Here is an 18,683-nt window from a genome sequence, read left to right as displayed (position 1 = left end):
AGACAAGTGACTCATTCTTCTCCTCCCCCAGATCAATAGATGCTAAAAGTACATAACAAGGTGAAATTTTAAAATGGGAGTCCTATTGATATAGAAAGTTATAAGCCATGGTATTAGATGGAAGTCTCTGGTTCTTTTATAGTTTCTGGAATTATTTCCTGCCTGTGGAGCTCTTAATCTGAGAACTGAATTCTGTGCTTGGGAGTAAGAAGGATCAGGATAATTTAATATTTAGGGCTTACCTCATATTTTCTGATACGATCATGTCCTTTTCTGGGCTTATTCTTCTTACCAGTTCTTCTAATTAGTTTTTTTATTGTTTACTTGAAGGATGACTACAACAATCATACTGGAGTTGATTTGGTTGGCACTGTTGTAGCTACCATTAAAGGTTCTAATGAGGAAGATACGGATACACCACTCTTTATTGGGAAAGTGAGAACACTCGAATTTCCCTTTCTGAAAGGTTCAGCTGAAATTACGGTAATTTTTATGTCTTCTGGTAGATAGTATTACTGTATTTAATAGTATAAACCACAGTGTTATAATACCTGTTCTTTTGTATGTATAACTATGAAAATGTTCTAAGTATAACATTAAATTAGAAAGTGAGTGGAAACATTTTGTGATTTTGCTGTAAGCTATTACAGATTAAACCCCCGGAATTATTATTACTCTGAGCAAGAACTACTTTTTCCTTGTGGATGACTGTTCACTCTGTAATGATTTTTAGCTTCAGTGATAATATATTCATGTATTCATATATTTAAAAGTTACCATTCTGTGGATAGAAACAGAATATAACATAGCCCAGGTAAAATGTATACATAAATAGAAAAATGTAACAAAGCAGCTTATCTTTGTTACTCTTTTTTTTCCAAAATGGAAATATTTTTACTTATATAAAAAATACACAGTACAAACACTTAAAAAACAATAGTTTATCACCGTTCAGAGATGATGATGATTAGCAATTTAGTTACTTATCCCCCAGACTTTTCTCTATATACACAAATACTGCACAGATACCCTCTATGTGTATGGTTTATATACATGGGTGGTGTATAAAATTTCATTAATATAGTAGAACTCGGGCGCCTGGGTGGCTCAGTTGGTTAAGCGACTGCCTTCGGCTCAGGTCATGATCCTGGAGTCCCTGGATTGAGTCCCGCATCGGGCTCCCTGCTCAGCAGGGAGTCTGCTTCTTCCTCTGACCCTTTCCCCCCTCATGTGCTTTCTCTCTCTCTCATTCTCTCTCTCTCAAATAAATAAATAAAATCTTTTAAAAAAATAATAAAAATATAGTAGAACTCTGCTTTTATAAAAATTTTATTTAGTACACTTTGATATCTTCATCAGTATGTATAACCTACATCATTGTGTTGATGATCATAATTTATTTGATCAATCCTAAGTGGAAATTTAGTTTCTTTCCAAAGCTTGTTATCAACAGTGCTTTTGATCAGGTTTCTTCTGTGTGTATCCTTTTGCATATGTCTGATTGTTTCCTTAAGAAATTACTAGACGTAGAATTGGTGGCAGGGTATGTTCATTTTAAGCCTTCTGGTAGTTAGCTCTTGCCAATTGCTGTCCAGTTTATATTCCCATCAGAAATGTGTGTGTGTCTATCATAATATTACCAACCCTAAACATGAGTGGTTTTTGGAATTCTAACCCAAGTTGCCTGTATTTCAGAAAATACTTTGTTACTAGTAAAGTTGAACATTTTTCTCATTCTCGATCTTTTTAGGATTGTTCCTTGATGCTTTTTCTTCTGGAATATTCATCATTTTCTTAATTTTATATTAGAGATATTCATGCTTTTTTGTATATAAGTACATTTTCCTGAGTTGTCTTTTAGATTTTAGCTTTGTTTATACTGGAGTGGAGGAAGGATTATATTCACAGTACTTGCCCTAGTATTCTTATGCCTTTAATCTTTCATTTGTCTGTATTTTATTTTTGCATTTTTTTCAAATTCATTAACTTAATTTCTTGATATCATTTATTGAATAATTCTTCCTATACCCAAAAATTTGAAATGTCACCTTTCTTGTATTTTTTTATTGTTGTTATTGTTCATCTTTATATCTAAACCAGTGCTAATACTGCATTGTTTTAATAACATTAGGCTTACACTTGGGGAGCCTGGCAGCTTGCACCTGGCTTACAGTAGATGTATTGGTTGGTCTGTCAGTGACAGACTGTTACAGCATTTCTATCATTTTTTTTTAAGATTTTATTTATTTATTTGGTAGAGCGAGAGAGCGAGCACAAGCAGGGGGAGCAGCAGGCAGAGGGAGAGGGAGAAGCAGGCTCCCCACTGAGCACAGAGCCAGACATGGGGCTTGATCACAGGACCCTGGGATCATGACGTGAGCCGAAGGCAGATGCTTAACCAACTGAGCCACCCAGGTGCCCCCTGCCTTTTTAAAGATTTCTTTATTCTAGAGAGAGAGAGAGAGAGAGAGCATGGGGAGGGGCAGAGGCAAGGGGGAGAGGGAGAGAGAGAATCCTCAGACTCCCCTCTTAGTATAGAGCCCCACAAGGTGCTCGATCCCAGGACCTGGAAATCATAACCTGAGCTGAAACCCAAGAGTCAGACGCCCTACTGAGTGAGCCACCCAGGCACCCTTACAGCATTTTCTTTTTTTTTTTTAATTTAAATTCAATTAATTAATGTATTATTTTTTTCAGGGGTACAGGTCTGTGATTCATCAGTCTTATGCCCAGTGCTCATTACAACACATTCTCTCCCCAGTGTCCATCACCCGGTTACCCCATCCCTCCATCCCACAGCATTTTTATCTCACTTAGTTTCCAATATTTAAAGTTCTAGAGTTTTTACATAACAATCTGCATTTCTGATTTATTTGGAGAATTCTAAAGACCTGGCAGTACTGGGCCATGATTCTCTTAGGGTAGAAGGATTTTCCAGTCATTTGTATTCATGTCACTTCTTTTCATCTCTTGACATTGAGGGCAAGTGTCATTTGTTACTTGTATTCACACTTGTTCTTTCATTTTTATTACAGTAGAGAGTAAAGTGAAATTTTCTTGTACCCTAACAAAAATTAGGTAATGAAAGCCACATGTTGAAAGACAGGGGGAAGACATGTTGAACGTGCAAAGTAAGTTTGTGTTGGAAGAATACATCTAGCCCACCCTACCTTTGTCCTGTTTCTTTGATACTCCCCCACCCCCAGCCCCTTGTAGGCATTTGAAATTGCTATCCCAGCTATACATATTTGTGAGGTTAAGATGGTGGCTTAAGCTGTTTCCTTGCACCTGCATGTTCGTGTTATACATAGAATTTCCACTAGAGGTTCCTAATACCACACTGAATAAGCAGAAAACTGCCGAGTCCTCCTTGGCTTCTGACTTGTACATTGATTTAGTAAGTCTAGGGTAGGGCTCTGGACTCTAATTTAACGAGCAGGTAATTCTCATCAATATGAACATTTAGGAAATATTGGCTCAGAACATAACCAGTTATTTGTAAATGTTCCATGTTTGCTTGAAAAGAATGTACTGTTTTCTTGAAGTCATAATCTAAGCTTATTGTTCAAGTTTGTTGACTATTTTCAGATTCTCTATATTATTTGCTCACTTAGATCTGGACGTTTCTGAAAGAGGTGTCTCAGTTTTATTCTGCTATGTATTTGTTCATTATATTCCAAATTCCCATTTGTGCTTAGATCTAGTTATGGACTTCTTCAGTTCTCTTCATTTCTTTTATGTTTCTCCTTGATAAGCTATACATCAGAAAAATTTCAAAATAGGAAAGGCCTTCTTAAACAAGACATAGAGGAAAAGGTTCTTATAATCATATCTTAAACAGAATTAAAAGAATAATGGCAATATATTGATAATTATTAACCCTCAGTGGTGGATATATAGAGAGAGTAATTATCTGACCATACAATAAAAAAATGCTTAATTAAATTGTGTAGAAATATTGTTATGCACACACACCAATAAAATGTATTGGGTTAAGTACATTAAACATACTTTTTAAATCTCCTAAAGAACTATCCACAAATCAGTAAGAAAAAAGACAATCTAGTAGAAAAATAAATGTAAAAAAAATAATTTTTAAAGTAAAACATAAAATAAAAAAATATGAGCAGGCAGTTAATGGAAGAGAAAGTATAAAGGACCAATAAACAAGTATGACCTCAGTAGCAATCAGGGAAATGCTAATTTAAACAATGACTGGTTCTTTTAATCCATTATGGAATTAAAAAACTTGATAATGAAGTGTTGGCCAGCATCGGGGAAACTAGATATTCTTACACACTAATGATGAGAAGATAAATCGACAGGCTTTTTGAAGGGAAATTTGATATTACCTATTAAAATAAACTTTTTAATGAGTCCTATTTCTCATTATTGTAGAGAATACCCAGAGAAATACTGAAATATTTTCTTTGCTATATTATAAATAGTAGTTTAAAAATTTTAAGCAATTTTAAGCAAGGAAAGAATATAGTACCGTATACTTAATACTGTGCATAAATTTTACAAATTGGTATCTAGACATTCACTCGCATTGATCAACAAATTGGATTGATTTCTGAAAGCAAACTGCTGAACTATAAAGTGTATGTTTTAAAATTGTGAACAGTGTTTTATTTTTATGTGTTTATATTCATGTAAATACATTGAAAATAGCTTTCAGAAACTAAGTGTGATTGTAGTTTGGTTTAATGGTGGGCTTATAGTCTGTATTTCTTGGAAAGAAAATAATTTGTTGCCTGTAATTTATAATTTCATTTCATGAATTGTTCTACAGTGTTTTATGGATTTAGATTTTTAAAAATTCTTTTTAAAAAAATATTTATTTATTTTGAGAGAGTGAGAATGAGAGAGAGAGTACATGAGAGGGGGGAGGGTTAGAGGGAGAAGCATGTTCCTCGCTGAGCAGGGAGCCCGATGTGGGACTCGATCCCGGGACTCCAGGATCATGACCTGAGCCGAAGGCAGTCGCTTAACCTACTGAGCCACCCAGGCGCCTGATTTTTAAAAATTCTTTATCTGTGAATTGTACTAGTCTAAAAAATAAAACAGCTAGTATCTATTGTTTCCTGTAAAGAATGTAAAAAAAAAAAAAAGTAATTTAGGATGTAAATATATTTGCATTATTTACTTGTTACATGCTATGATCTTAAGCCAAACTTTAGTAAAAGTGTTTTGTATGTTCATTAATGAAGAAAATACAATTTAAAAAAATCTTGCGAGCTTTTTAGGACCTCTTGTTTGGTCACCTGGGACTAGTGGGTCTACTTCCATGGTAACAGCTGTAACTTAAACTCAGCATTGGGCTTTGGGCATGTCTTTGTGATTGTTTTTTATAACTTTTATGCCATCAGCTGTTTCACACTACCTCAGCTTCTTAAGATTGGCATCAAAAAGACTTTGCAGGTCAAGATAGTAAGTGGTCATTGATACTTCTCCAAAAGAATAAGTACTTTTTTTTTTTTTGGTAATTGCCTATAACTTGTAATTTTTGTGTAATCTATTCATTGATAAGATCATTTGGCTTTCAGACCAGTACCAGAAGGGTGGTGCTGATGTTTTAATGAATGTTAATGAATCTTAAGGATCAGTCAATGCCTGTTGCCTTTAAAATTTACCACTTACTTGGAAACACAGAATGAGGTATATAACATTTATACATTGACAAATACTATTTTAAATCTTGTTTTTCCTAACTGCTCTTTTCTTTTTACAGAATCTAGTGCTGGCAGAAAATAGTCCTGGAAGGGATAGTACTGAATATTTTATTATATTTGACCCTCAGCTACCAGCTCTGTCAAGAACGTTAGAACCATATATCCTACCATTTATGTTTTACAATGGTAAGTTTTTAGGAAAATAGAGGATTTTTCTTATGTTAGTGTTTTTTTTTTTATTTTGCTTTCCATTAACATGGTATTTATTAGTTACCTAGTCATGTTATGACATGTTTTAGAAAAGTCACAATTTTAGAATTGCTTGAATTATCTGAATGTTTTTTCTTAGATGTTAAGAAGCAGCAACAAATGGCAGCACTTACAAAAGAAAAGGACCAGTTATCTAAGAATATTATAATGTATAGAAGTTTATTTGAAGCCAGTAATCAGCTTCTTGATGAAATGAAGTGTAAGTCATTTTGTATTCAAAGGTAAAAAAAAAAATTAGGCTTTGGGGAATGGTAAGGCAGAAGGTTGAGACCATGAGACATAAGAATTGTCTTTCTTGGACTACAAATAAACTGCAGAACACTGCAGTAATGTGTAAGGAAGTAAGGTAATGATTGCTTATATTCTTTGTTATTTGACCTTCTTATGTATTCCAGCACTTTAAATAAATTTATATTCTGCTTACCAATAAAAATTTGATTTTTTTTTTATTAGAAATCAGTCTGTGGAAATTTAAGGCTTTTGACATGATAATAATGTTTATATCTAGCTCCAGGTTCTGGCAGAAGATATTGAAAGAGACAGTATTACTGGGGAAGTAACATGTAATTTAATTTTTAGTTTGAGTCATGGGACTATGTGTATTTTACGTAAAACATCTGCAGTATGTCACACTATGGAGGTGCACAGGGCAGCACACATTGTATAGAAATATGTAACTTATTTTTAAGTCATTGCACAATGTTTGCTGCGATTTTTAATAAATTTTGTAGACCATTAAAATAAGGCATTTGCTCAGTTGTGGTTTATATTTTTCTATTTGTCAGATTTTTTTGCTATGGTTTTTGTCTTTGTGCTAATTATATAGTTAAAATTTTGATCCATTAACCGGCAAATGTACTGCCTGCCTCATAGTACTCACTTTTGTTTATCCAAGGTCAGTGATTCTTAGAGGATAATGGAAGCTAAGTAGGATGATGAGCTAATACATCAGTAGTAGCACTAAAGATTCTTTTTATAAAGTCTTATTTGGTTCTTGTCACAACTTTTGCAATTATGTAATGTATAGTCATGTGGATTAGGATTAAACAAGATTACTTAGAGTTTGCAGTATTAATATATATGATATCTTCCTTAACCGCCTTACAACCAAATTTCAGTTTTTTTAAAACCAACCTTAATACCACCTTTAAAACCAAATTTTGTTTCTCATTTTTGTGTCTTAGATCCAAATCTTAATTTTAGACTTTTAGTTTCATTTTGAATTTCTAAAATAGTCACCTAGATTTTTTCACTTTAGCATTACTCATTACAAGAGATAAAAAACAAGAGATTGAAAATATTTTTCAAAAACTATATTTTGGGGATTATTACAGATTGATGCAGGTTTGTTTGTTTTTGTTTTTAATTTTAGGCCAAGTCGAAGAAGCAAAATTAAAAGAGGCCCAGTTGCAAAATGAACTAAAAACACATAATATTGACATTCCTACAACACAACAGGTACAGTTTCCTTGTATATGTGAAAAATTTTTTTAATTAAATTCTATAATTTTTTTATCTTTTTTTATTTACATTGTTATGGGCACTCTTGGGGGGTTCCAAGACATGTGGATTATAGTCTAGCCACTTACTAGACATTAGAAGGGGCTAACAAAATGATAGAATACTTTTTTCAAAGAAATTACAGTTTGTGTTTCTAATGTAATAACCCCAATATAAGTGAAATTTATAATACGTCAATTTGAGAACTGTACTGAAGGGGCTTCATAAGTTATAACCAGTATATGTGGTGGCAAAGAAAATGAGAGAAAGTGACAGTAGTTTTTTTAAACTTATGTTTTTTTTTATGTGTATAGCTCAGTTGCAAAGAGAAGTCCTATTGTGGGTTGTTATTTCCTAACTATCAAGATAAAGTCAGTGAGGTGAAAGCTTTACATTACTATAACGTAATGCCTGTTTAATAACTTTATGTTCTTGAGTTGTCCAAATTGTTGATTTTTCTCTATCATTATGGCTGTCTAGTACAGGAGTAATTGGCTTTGTAGTTAATTTTTCTTTACAAATTACAGATGCCACACATTGAAGCACTTTTGAAAAGAAAGTTATCAGAACAGGAAGAACTAAGGAAAAAACCTAGAAGATCATGTACTCTTCCAAACTATACTAAAGGCAGTGGAGATGTTTTGGGAAAGGTTTGTGTTTAAGCCTATTAAGTGGCAGTACATTTTATTATGTTGTTTTGTCTAAAATGTGTTTTAAAGTGACATTATAATAATAGTGTCAGTTTCTTTGTACTTTTTCATTTTTTCCCATAAATTATTTGTTCTTGTTACCATAATAGGGATTTGGCAGAATTTAAAACTGAAATGCATAATTCCATAATTCTTATTTACTGTTGAGGGCTCTCCCAGAAATTAGCATGTTTCAGTCCAAGGCTTGTTATCTACTTACAGATGCTTTCATGTTATATGACTTAATAGGTAGCCAAGACCTTTCCATGTGACTCAGACTTCAGTGAGACAACAAAAGAAAAAGATTAGAATTTTATTGAGTCTAATATTGTTAGAAAGTGAATTCTGGGACTTAAGCTCCTAGAACTTAAGAAAAAAACAACAATAAACAAAAAACTTCATATTTACTGCCAAAAGAGTGCCATTCTTTCTTTAATTCTTTGCCTCTTTGGTTTTCCCTTTTGTCAAATGAATTGTATTTTCATTTTTATCTTACGATTATTCAGTCTTGAACATTCTATTTTATAGAAAGTGTTTCTTTTATATTTTTTAAAGATTTTATTTATTTGACAGAGAGACAGCTAGAGAGGGAACACAAGCAGGTGGAGTGGGAGAGGGAGAAGCAGGCTTCCCGCAGAGCAGGGAGCCTGATGCGGGGCTTGATCCCAGGATCCAGGGATCATGACCTGAACTGAAGGCAGACGCTTAATTGGCTGAGCCACCCGGGCGCCCCTCTATTTTTTTTTTTTTTTTAAAGATTTTATTTACCTACTTGACATCGAGAAAGCAAGCATGAGCAGAGGGAGGGGCAGAGGGAGAGGGAGAAGCAGGCTCCCCGCTGATCAGGGAGCCCACGGCAGGGCTCGATCCCAGGGTCCTGGGATCATGACCTGAGCCGAAGGCAGACGCTTAACCAACTGAGCCACCCCAGAAAGTGTTTCTTATAGGTGTCCTCAGCACCTTCAGTTTTTGTTGGTATTAAGATTTGTGGTATTATATGTATGTGTGTTTTACTTGTTAAACTTTTCCATTTAATCTGCATCTCCCCTCTCTGCTTTTACCTCTGTTTTAAAATTGAGGAAACTGAAACTGAGGTACAGAAAGATTTAAAAAAACTTGTTCAAGGTTATGTAACAAGCAGGTAAATGGCAAAGCACAGACTCAAGCCCAGGCAGTCTGATTATGAAATCTGATTGTTAAATCACTTTTCTTTATGCCTATGTACATACTACTTTTACAACCACTATATGAGTTTTTTATAGTGTTTCTAGTTTTTGCATGAGGATATTGAAATTCAGAGAACTTGTCAATATATACTTAGTAAGGGGCAGAACTTAGACGTAAACCAAGGTTTCCCTGACTCCAAAGTCCATTGTAATTTCTTTATAAGTGGTTCCTTAACATCACAAGCCAACTACACAGTGAAAATAGAGGGTAATGGTTTCTCCAAAAGTGTGTAACTATGTTTAATAGTGAAACCATGTTGCATTATTATTTAAACCCCGAATATGAAAATTGAAAAATTAAGATGTAAATTTATAAGTTGGAAAACAAGATTCTGATTTATAATTTTTAAAATTGTTATTCCTCAGAACCAATTTAAAGAATTTACAGAAAGAAGCTATCTTTATAGAAGAAGCAGTCCTATGATTTAAGCATATAGATATCTATAGTTAGCCTGCTTTTAGGGACTGACATTCCACATTCAATGGTTATTTGATACAAAATTCTTAATAGGTAAGATTTTACCAAAGCATAAAATAAATTTTAGCAGAAACATATTTTAAAATCTTTCATTTTAATATTTCTCATATCTTAAAATTCTGGGGGAAACCTTTGAAGTCTCATTTTATGTAGGCTCTCCTCTGTCCTCTCAGAGTATGAGCCCTCTCCTAACCATCAAGAGAAAGTTTTCCACTCCCTTCAAATCATGCTTAATCTTCATGATTCTTCTTTAAAAAAATTCTTCCTGGTATTTATTCTAAAACTAGAATAAATAATTGTGGAATGTAGGGGACAAGAGATTTTCATCTAGACTTTATAATGTGTTTTGTGTTTATTTTTATAATTGTGAATACCTCAGTTAACTTGGATGTTTTAGTCTTGCCCTCCTTAATTCCAAATACCTTGATATTCCATCTGTAGTTCTTTCGTTTAAGTGCCATTCATCTCCTATCCCTGAAGAAAAATTCATAACATCCATGAAAAATGGCTAGGGTAGGCTCAAAAAAGCTGAAAAAGTAGTTAAAGCTTGAATGAACAGAACATTGTATATGGTACACAAGTAAAAATATTGAGCTCATGTCTCCTTTAGGAAAAGAAAATATTGTGTATATACTTTGTATCACCTGAAAGTTTAAGGAGAAAGTGTAATGTTGAGCCTTCCACTCATAGCTTTACTTAGATATAATTACCCCGTGGGCTGCCTGGATGGCTCAGTTGGTTAAGCATCCGACTCTTGATTTCAGCTCAGATCTTGATCTGGGGGTTGTGAGATAGAGCCCATGTCGGGCTCAGTGGGAAGTCTGCTTGGGATTCTCTCTCTCCTTCTACCCCCTCCCCCCATGCTCACTTGCTCGCTCTCTCAAAATAAATAAATTCCCCCCATGCTCACTCGCTTGCTCTCTCAAAATAAATAAATATTTTTTTAAAAAATTACCCCATTTATAAGATTAGAGTACTTGTGAACAACCACAAAAGGGACCCCTGTCCTAGCACTTGTGGTCACACGTAGAGTGAGATCACTCACTTTGATTTGCCTCTTCTAATACTTCCTCTGTTTGCTGGAACATTTTTTTCATCTTTGTTTACATGTACTAGTTTCTTTGCTTGTCTCTCTTCTTATCTTTATTCCACTAACAGAGCATTGGAATACAAGAGTAGACATTGTGATGTTTCCAACAGTGACATTTTCATCACTAGGGCAGGTTTTTGCAGCCTGGTCAGTTAAGAATAAAGGATAGACAGTTCAGGAGGAAAGGAGAATGTTTTGTGGACCGTGTGTGTGTGTGTGTGTGTGTGTGTGTGTGTGTGTGTGTGTGTGTGTGTGTGTGTGTGTGTGTGTGTGTGTGTGTGTGTGTGTGTGTGTGTGTGTGTGTGTGTGTGTGTGTGTGTGTGTGTGTGTGTGTGTGTGTGTGTGTGTGTGTGTGTGTGTGTGTGTGTGTCAGGAGGAAAGGAGAATGTTTTGTGGACCGTGTGTGTGTGTGTGTGTGTGTGTGTGTCAGGAGGAAAGGAGAATGTTTTGTGGACCGTGTGTGTGTGTGTGTGTGTGTGTGTGTGTGTGTGTGTGTGTCAGGAGGAAAGGAGAATGTTTTGTGGACCGTGTGTGTGTGTGTGGCAGTTTTAAGTTACTAGTTTTTAAAATCAGTACTTTTTAATGGAAACAACTTGACCAACAGTCTGTCACAGAATTTTGAGACCCATTAAAACAAAAGTTTGATGAGGGGAAAAAAAAGATGAGGGGAAAAAAAAGAATAAAGGATAGATGTGACTATACCAGTGTAGTGAATGAGGTTTTGAAATTGGCCTCAAAATTTCAATCTTGTTAGACTTTGAGCAAGAATGCTTATGACTAAAATATTTGTAAATAGGAGAGGGGCTACTTACCCTAAGTTCCAGTGTGTTCTTACAAGCAGAAGAAATGATTATTTGTGATGTTTAGATTTGTTTTTGAAAGAAATACTATAATATTGGAGTAAGATATCTACTTAGAAAGGTATGATATATAACTATTTTTAATTGAATCTTAATCTTCCATCTATTGTATGTGTATATTATATAAATGTATTTTATGATTACTTTATCAATTAAGACATATCTCAATAGTAGAGCTATCAACTGTGAAAAATGTACATCATCAATTAGCTGATAACATTCTAAGTATTTTTACCTGCTCATTTCCAAAATTTATAGGAGTTTAATTTGTAGATGAGTTTTTCCAAAATTTGATAGCAGAATAGATATTTAATATTCAAACCAGTAAGTTTTTGTAGCTTGAGAATTTCTTGTTAATTCATGTAAGTATTTCAGAAAAGGTTTTGCTGTTTAGATGTGGGCTTTTAAAATACTTAATAGCAAATTTTTATACATTTAAAAGTTTTTTACTTGATTTTTAAAAATGGCTTATAGATTGCACACCTGGCACAAATTGAAGATGATAGAGCTGCCATGGTTATTTCTTGGCATCTGGCAAGTGACATGGACTGTGTTGTCACCCTGACCACTGATGCTGCACGTCGTATCTATGATGAAACCCAAGGTCGTCAGCAGGTGTTGCCCCTGGATTCTATTTATAAGAAGACTCTTCCAGATTGGAAAAGGTTAGAAAAAAAGTAGGAGTAATGATTTTTTCTGAAATATCTTTTTCTTTTTGAAAAAAATTATTTTTTATTACATTCAGTTAGCCACTATATAGTACGTCGTTAGTTTTTGAGGTAATGTTCAGTAATTCATTAGTTGCATATAACACCCAGTGCTCATCACAGTGCATGCCCTTCTTAATACCCATCACCTGGTTACTCCGTCTGCCTACCCCCCTCCCTTCTGTAACCCTCAGTTTGTTTCCCGGAGTCCAGAGTCTCATGGTTTGTCTCCCTCTCTGATTTCTTCCCATTCTGTTTTCCCTCTCTTCCATTCTATTGCTTATGTTCCACATTTGAGTGAAACCGTATGATAATTGTTTTTATCTGCTTGACTTATTTCATTTGGCATAATTCCCTCCAGTTCCATCCATGTCGATGAAAATGGTGGGTATTCATCCTTTCTGATGGCTGAATAATATTCCATTGTATATATGTACCACATCTTCTTTATCCATTCATCTGTTGAAGGGCATGTAGGCCCTTCCATGGTTTGGCTATTGTGGACATTGCTCCTATGAACATTGGGGTGCATATGGCCCTTCTTTTCACTACATCTGTATCTTTGGGATAAATACCCAGTAGTACAATTGCTGGGTCATAGGGTAATTCTATTTTAAACATCTTGAGGAACCTCCATACTGTTTTCCAGAGTGGCTGTACCAGTTGGCATTCCCACCAACAGTGTAGGAGGCTTCCCCTTTCTCCGCATCCCCGCCGACATTTGTTGTTCCCTGTTTTGTTAATTTTTGCCATTCTAACTGTTGTAAGGTGGTATCTCATTGTGGTTTTGGTTTGTATTTCCCTGATGACTAGTGATGTTGAGCATTTTTTCATGTGTCAAGACAGACACATGAAATTTGTATGTCTTCTATTAACGAAGTGCTTAATTTTAAAATGGTTTCTATAAAAGATGCCTAAAACAAACTGAGCAGTGACTCAAATTATCTAGATTATTTTTATTTTCATTACAGATGTGTATACTTCATTAAGGTGTGTATTGCAGTGTATTTACTCATATATGCTGGCCATGTTTAATTTGCCAAGTAAATGTTATTTGTATATAAGTTACACAGGCAAACCCAAAGCAAATTTTTGGCTTTTACAATAGGAAGGATGTCAATATCACGAAATATGAAACTCTTTTATTTGGAGTAAGTGTATAGATGCATGTGTTTTGTCCTGTTTATGTCCTGTGAAGATAAGCAGTCATCATTTAGGTAGAGAAAGTCTCTATTGTAACTGCCAGTAGCAAAGTTGAAATATAAGAGACTATCTAGTTAGAATGTTTTATTATTTTAATACAAATCTGGTTTCTTTATTTCTTCATTTACTTTTTAAAATGTTCTTTAGGGAATAACCATGCAAACCAATTAGGCGTTTTTTTATCTAAATTTAGAAATATTTTATGTGTAGTCTGATTTTGACCTTAAAAGACTGAAAGGAAATGGTAACAAAACAAAAAAGATAAAATGTAGAACAGTACTGATAATTTTCTCAGATTCCTAAATAGAGCTTTACAGTTGAGTAGGAATAGGGACTTAAGGAGAATAAGAACTCTAAAAGAGTCTACTGTGTTATTAAACTAACATGTATTTCATTTTGTAATCTAAAAATAGTTTGAAGAAACAACCAGAATTTGAACTCGAATCTGCTTCTAAAATCTCCCACTCTGCTACTGCCCAGTACCAATTTTAAAACAACATGGGAAAACCAGTCAGATCATAATTCCTGTGTTCATTAAGGGTAATACTTTTGGTGTGAATAATTTTTCCCTTTAGGAGGGCTGCTTTTATCAGCAGAATCCATTAAAACCAAGTTAAAGATCTTTGATTTAGGGAAAGTATGGATTTGGTATTTAGTGCTAATGTTTGCACTGGAAACTAGTTATCCTCTCTGTTCCTGGTATTGTGGCTCTTATTGGGATTGAGTTACCTAGCTCCTAGAGCCACCCCTACCCTCCAGCACTCCTGCTTTCAAGATGTGCGAAAAGCTCTGCCACGTGGAAGGGAGAGGTCCTGACACACTAGTCAGCCTCCACCTCTTGAATCCCATTGTTTTCTCTGGCTTCAGTTGTCATTCTGTACCCTGTGGGAAGGGACATGGAGCCAGAGTACCTGATCTACCTTCCTCACATGGATCTCTGTCTTGGGCCTTGCCTCTTCCCCTGTCCATGCTAGGGTCACTCTCCACATGAGATAGTCATTTTATTGGCATCCCCATTTAGGGCCAGCTTTAGAGGCTGCTTTTCTTTTTCCCTTGTCAAACTCAACAGAAGTTAGTTTATATTGATTTTAGTAGAACAGATAAAACCAAGTAGGTATTCTTATATAGTAAATATTCTCAGTTCTAAGGAAATTTAGGAGTGTCACTTATGGATGGGGAATTGATTTAAATGATCACAATAATGATAAGCAATATATACATTTTTAATTAAAAATACATATTTGTTTTAATATATTTTTTAAATTTCTTTTCATTCAGACCTCTACCTCATTACCGAAATGGAAGATTGTATTTTAAACCCATTGGAGATCCAGTCTTTGCCCGAGATTTGTTAACATTTCCAGATAATGTAGAACATTGTGAAACAGGTAAAGGAAATTATGGTGGCTTTTTAATACAGATGCTACACTTACCATCCAGATATACAAATTACTGGTTATGGAAATTTATGTTCTTATTTTATAAGTTATAGTTTTATTGATATTTTAATCTTTTTTTCTTGTTAGAGAAAAGTGTTGAAATAAAATTCTAATGTTACCATTCTAAGAAAATTTTGTAATGTGTTAATATTTTAATATGACCAAAGATGATGTCATAATTTTTAAAATTTATTGGGTTTTTTAGTATTTGGTATGCTGTTAGGAGACACCATTATTTTGGATAATTTGGATGCTGCCAATCATTATAGAAAAGAGGTATGTATTTGAAATTTTTTTAATTTGTAGCTCTAATTTTAATGTGTATTTTTAAAGTTTAACATATTTTTAAAGTTTAAAAGCCCTATGTAGAAGTAATTTTATGATAATGTTCAGATGACTAACCTTGTCAAAACCAATTTAAATCCTAAATTGGGCACAATATGTGAATGAATGGGCCAAGAAACAAATTCAAATGAGACATGTTTTTGGGATTTGAAATTGTCTAAAACTCAAGGCCAGTATCTACTCTTGACGATGGTATTGGAAAAAGAGTATTCTCAGATAATGTGGAAATGTAATTTGGTATAATTCTTATTTATTAGTTGTTAGGGCTGCTGTGACAAAGTACCAGAGACAGCTTAAACAATAGAAATCGATGGCCTCCCAGTTCCAGAGGCTTGAAAGCCAAATTCAAGGTGTGGGCAGGGTTGAGTCTTTGTGAGGGCTGTGAGGCAAGGATTTATCCCAGGCCTCTCTCCTTGGTTTGTGGATGGTCATCTTCTCCCTGTGTCTGTTTACATCTAGGCCTGTTTGTGTCCCCTTCTTATAAAGATACCACTCGTTAGATTAGGGCCTAACTTTATGACCTCATTTTAACTTGATTACTTCTGTAAAGACCCTGTCTTTAAGTAAGGTCACATTCGGAGGAACTGAGAGGTTAGGACTTCAACATAGGAATTTTGAGGGACAAAATTCAACCCATAACACCTTTGAAGGGCAGTTTGCAATATAAATGTTTCAGTTATCTATTGCTACCTGGCAAACACTGCAAAAGTTACTGGCATTAAACAATAACAACATACTAGTTCTCAGGTCTCTGTGGGTGTCTCCAAGTAATGTTAGCTAGTTGCAGTGTTGACTGGTTACACTTGGGATGGTGGGAGCTCCAAAGTGCCTAACTCACACAGCTGGCAGTTGGTGCTGGTTACTTTTTGGGAATTCAGCTGGGTCTGGCCAGAGGCTCATCTGGCACTGTCTTCTGAGGTTACTGTTCTCACACACATCCTCTTCCCAGGGTGCTGTGGTATAATGCCTAAGAGAATCTAGGAAGCAGTGCCTTAAATCTGAGGTCTTAACAAAGAGATATCCTTGACTTCATTTTGACTCTTAGGATCATTTTACTGGCTGGGCAGTGGGTTTTATCTTAGTTCTGAGGCTCTCCATTTCATTTTCAAGAACGTTGGTCACTGAACAGGCTGGAGATGAAAATCACCCCACACATCCTGGATTAGAAATATTTCCTCAAAATTATTTTTATTTTCTTATTTCCTTTATTATTATTAATTTCCTTGAAATCAGTTCCTACTCTTTATCTCCCATTCATACTGACAGTTGATAATGGCTGCTGGCTAGGCACTAAGTTGGAGCTGTAAGCTGGCAGACTTGGATCTCTCCATGTGAGTCTCTACTTGTAACTGCTCAGGCTTTTTCAAATGGCATCTGGGTTTTAAGAAGGGGTGTTCCAAGCAGTTAAGACAGAAGCTGCAGGTCTCTCAAGTTCCAGCCGCGGGAAGTACATTTCATAGGTCAGTCTGGCCACCCCAGATCCGAGGAGTACGTGGAAAGGTGGGAATAGACTCTCTCTTCCCCATGGGAGAAGGAGCAAAGAAATTGCAGCCATCTCTATACCATCACCATGTATTGAAATAATTTATGTGACAGACACACTGCCATAAGTATGTGAAGATATATTGTAAGAATATCAGAGTATTAAAAGAATTTATAATGGGAAACTTTGGAAACAGTCTTAAATGTCCATCACTTAGGATTGGACAACTCCATTATAGTAGTTTATACAGTAGAGTATATGTTTCTGTTAAAAAGAGTATAATAAATTTCCGTGTCCTAACAAGGAAGGTGTACAAAATATATTTTGTTGAAAAGTTGAAAAATTATGTATAAGATGATGCCTTTTAAAAAAATATAAGCTTATGGTGGGGAGGGGATGGGCAAAATGGGTGAAGAAGAGTGGGAGATACACACTTGCAGTTGTGGAATGAATAAATCATGGGAATAAAAGACACAGCATAGGAAATATAGTCAATTATACTACGATAGCGATGTATGGTGACAGATAGTAGCTACACTTGTGGTGAGTATAGCATAACCTATAGAGATGTGGAATCACTATGTTGTATACCAGAAACGAATGTAACACTGTGTGTCACCTATAAAATTTTTAATTTAAAAATATATGAGTTTATGTACTTTAAACAAACTGGAAGAATATGTTGTATACTGTTGGATATACTAAGGGTTATCACTTCTGTATTATAAAAAAAATCTCTGAAGGAGGGCCTTTCAAAGGGCTGTTCTAGAGATTGAATAAAATAATACATATAAAGCATTAAGCAAAGAGCTTGGAATATGGTAAAATTTCAGTAAAGGAAATTTCTCTTTGTATCTGAGATCCAGGGGTCTTGAATTCTTTAATACACAAGAAGTATTACATTTAGTAAGTATAGTGTTAGGAGCTTAGAATTACCAGGTGATAAACATGTATGAAAAACATTTTAGGCTTGCAAATTACTGTAACTGAAAATGAGTAAGAATGTTTGCGGTTATGTAAGAGAAGACAGAGGCCAGTTTAAAATATGAGCCAGTATCTATAAATAGTGTATTCTAGACTCATGGATACCTTAGAAATAATATATTCTCACTTTCTAAATGAGAAACTTTAAGCTCAAAACAAATAATGGATCTGTACTAAATCACACCAACTTATGGTAGAACTAGAACTGTCAGAGAAGTTTTTCTTTGGAGCCACTTAAGAAGAAATAAATGTGCCCTGATTTAGGAGAGCTTAATTAGTGAGATATTGAAAATTATACAACTAATTGAGGAATAGTATTTGGCATGTTCATGAATGTTTCCGTGGGAACCTATAATGGCTATAATATACTATACCAGAAAAGAGTTGTCAATGGAGAAGCTATTGTATTCTGGTAGTGATTGGCATATTTATATATCCTGAATTATGGAGTAGAAACCATACCCATTAAATGTCGTGACAACATGGAATCTATTAGGAGAAAATGAAAAACTTACTATTGAGGATAGAATTAACAAATTGGATAATAACTAGAAGATTCTACTTAGTTCGGTCAATATTTGGACACTTGATTGAGACACAGTGGATGCTGTTACATGTTGAACAACTGGCTCTCTGGTGAGTGGGGTGATGGGACCTTGATTTGTAGCTTTTGCCCATGGTGTAAGTCCTCATCATGGCTGATTTCCAGTGCCTATGTGCAGCCATTGAATGAG

General features: G+C 34.8%; 1 protein-coding gene across 6 annotated transcripts in view; it reads left to right on the top strand.

Moving 5' to 3' along the window:
* The window catches only part of SMCHD1 (structural maintenance of chromosomes flexible hinge domain containing 1), a 139,820-nt gene that overhangs the window by 98,635 nt on the left and 22,502 nt on the right, over positions 1–18,683 (top strand). For 3 of the 6 annotated variants that reach the window (XM_027576125.2, XM_027576122.2, XM_027576128.2), the window contains exons 37-44: positions 331–483; positions 5,735–5,861; positions 6,025–6,144; positions 7,318–7,403; positions 7,973–8,095; positions 12,263–12,465; positions 14,977–15,086; positions 15,343–15,413. In XM_027576125.2, the coding sequence (XP_027431926.1) occupies positions 331–483; positions 5,735–5,861; positions 6,025–6,144; positions 7,318–7,403; positions 7,973–8,095; positions 12,263–12,465; positions 14,977–15,086; positions 15,343–15,413 (993 nt within the window). The remainder of the gene's footprint in view (positions 1–330; positions 484–5,734; positions 5,862–6,024; positions 6,145–7,317; positions 7,404–7,972; positions 8,096–12,262; positions 12,466–14,976; positions 15,087–15,342; positions 15,414–18,683) is intronic. The other 3 variants (XM_027576126.2, XM_027576123.2, XM_027576127.2) reach the window with 2 other exon arrangements.

Source organism: Zalophus californianus, chromosome 14 (assembly GCF_009762305.2).
Source record: "Zalophus californianus isolate mZalCal1 chromosome 14, mZalCal1.pri.v2, whole genome shotgun sequence".
NCBI lineage: Eukaryota > Metazoa > Chordata > Mammalia > Carnivora > Otariidae > Zalophus > Zalophus californianus.
Note: the sequence above shows the minus strand (reverse complement) of the source record. Positions and strands in the feature narration are given on the sequence as shown.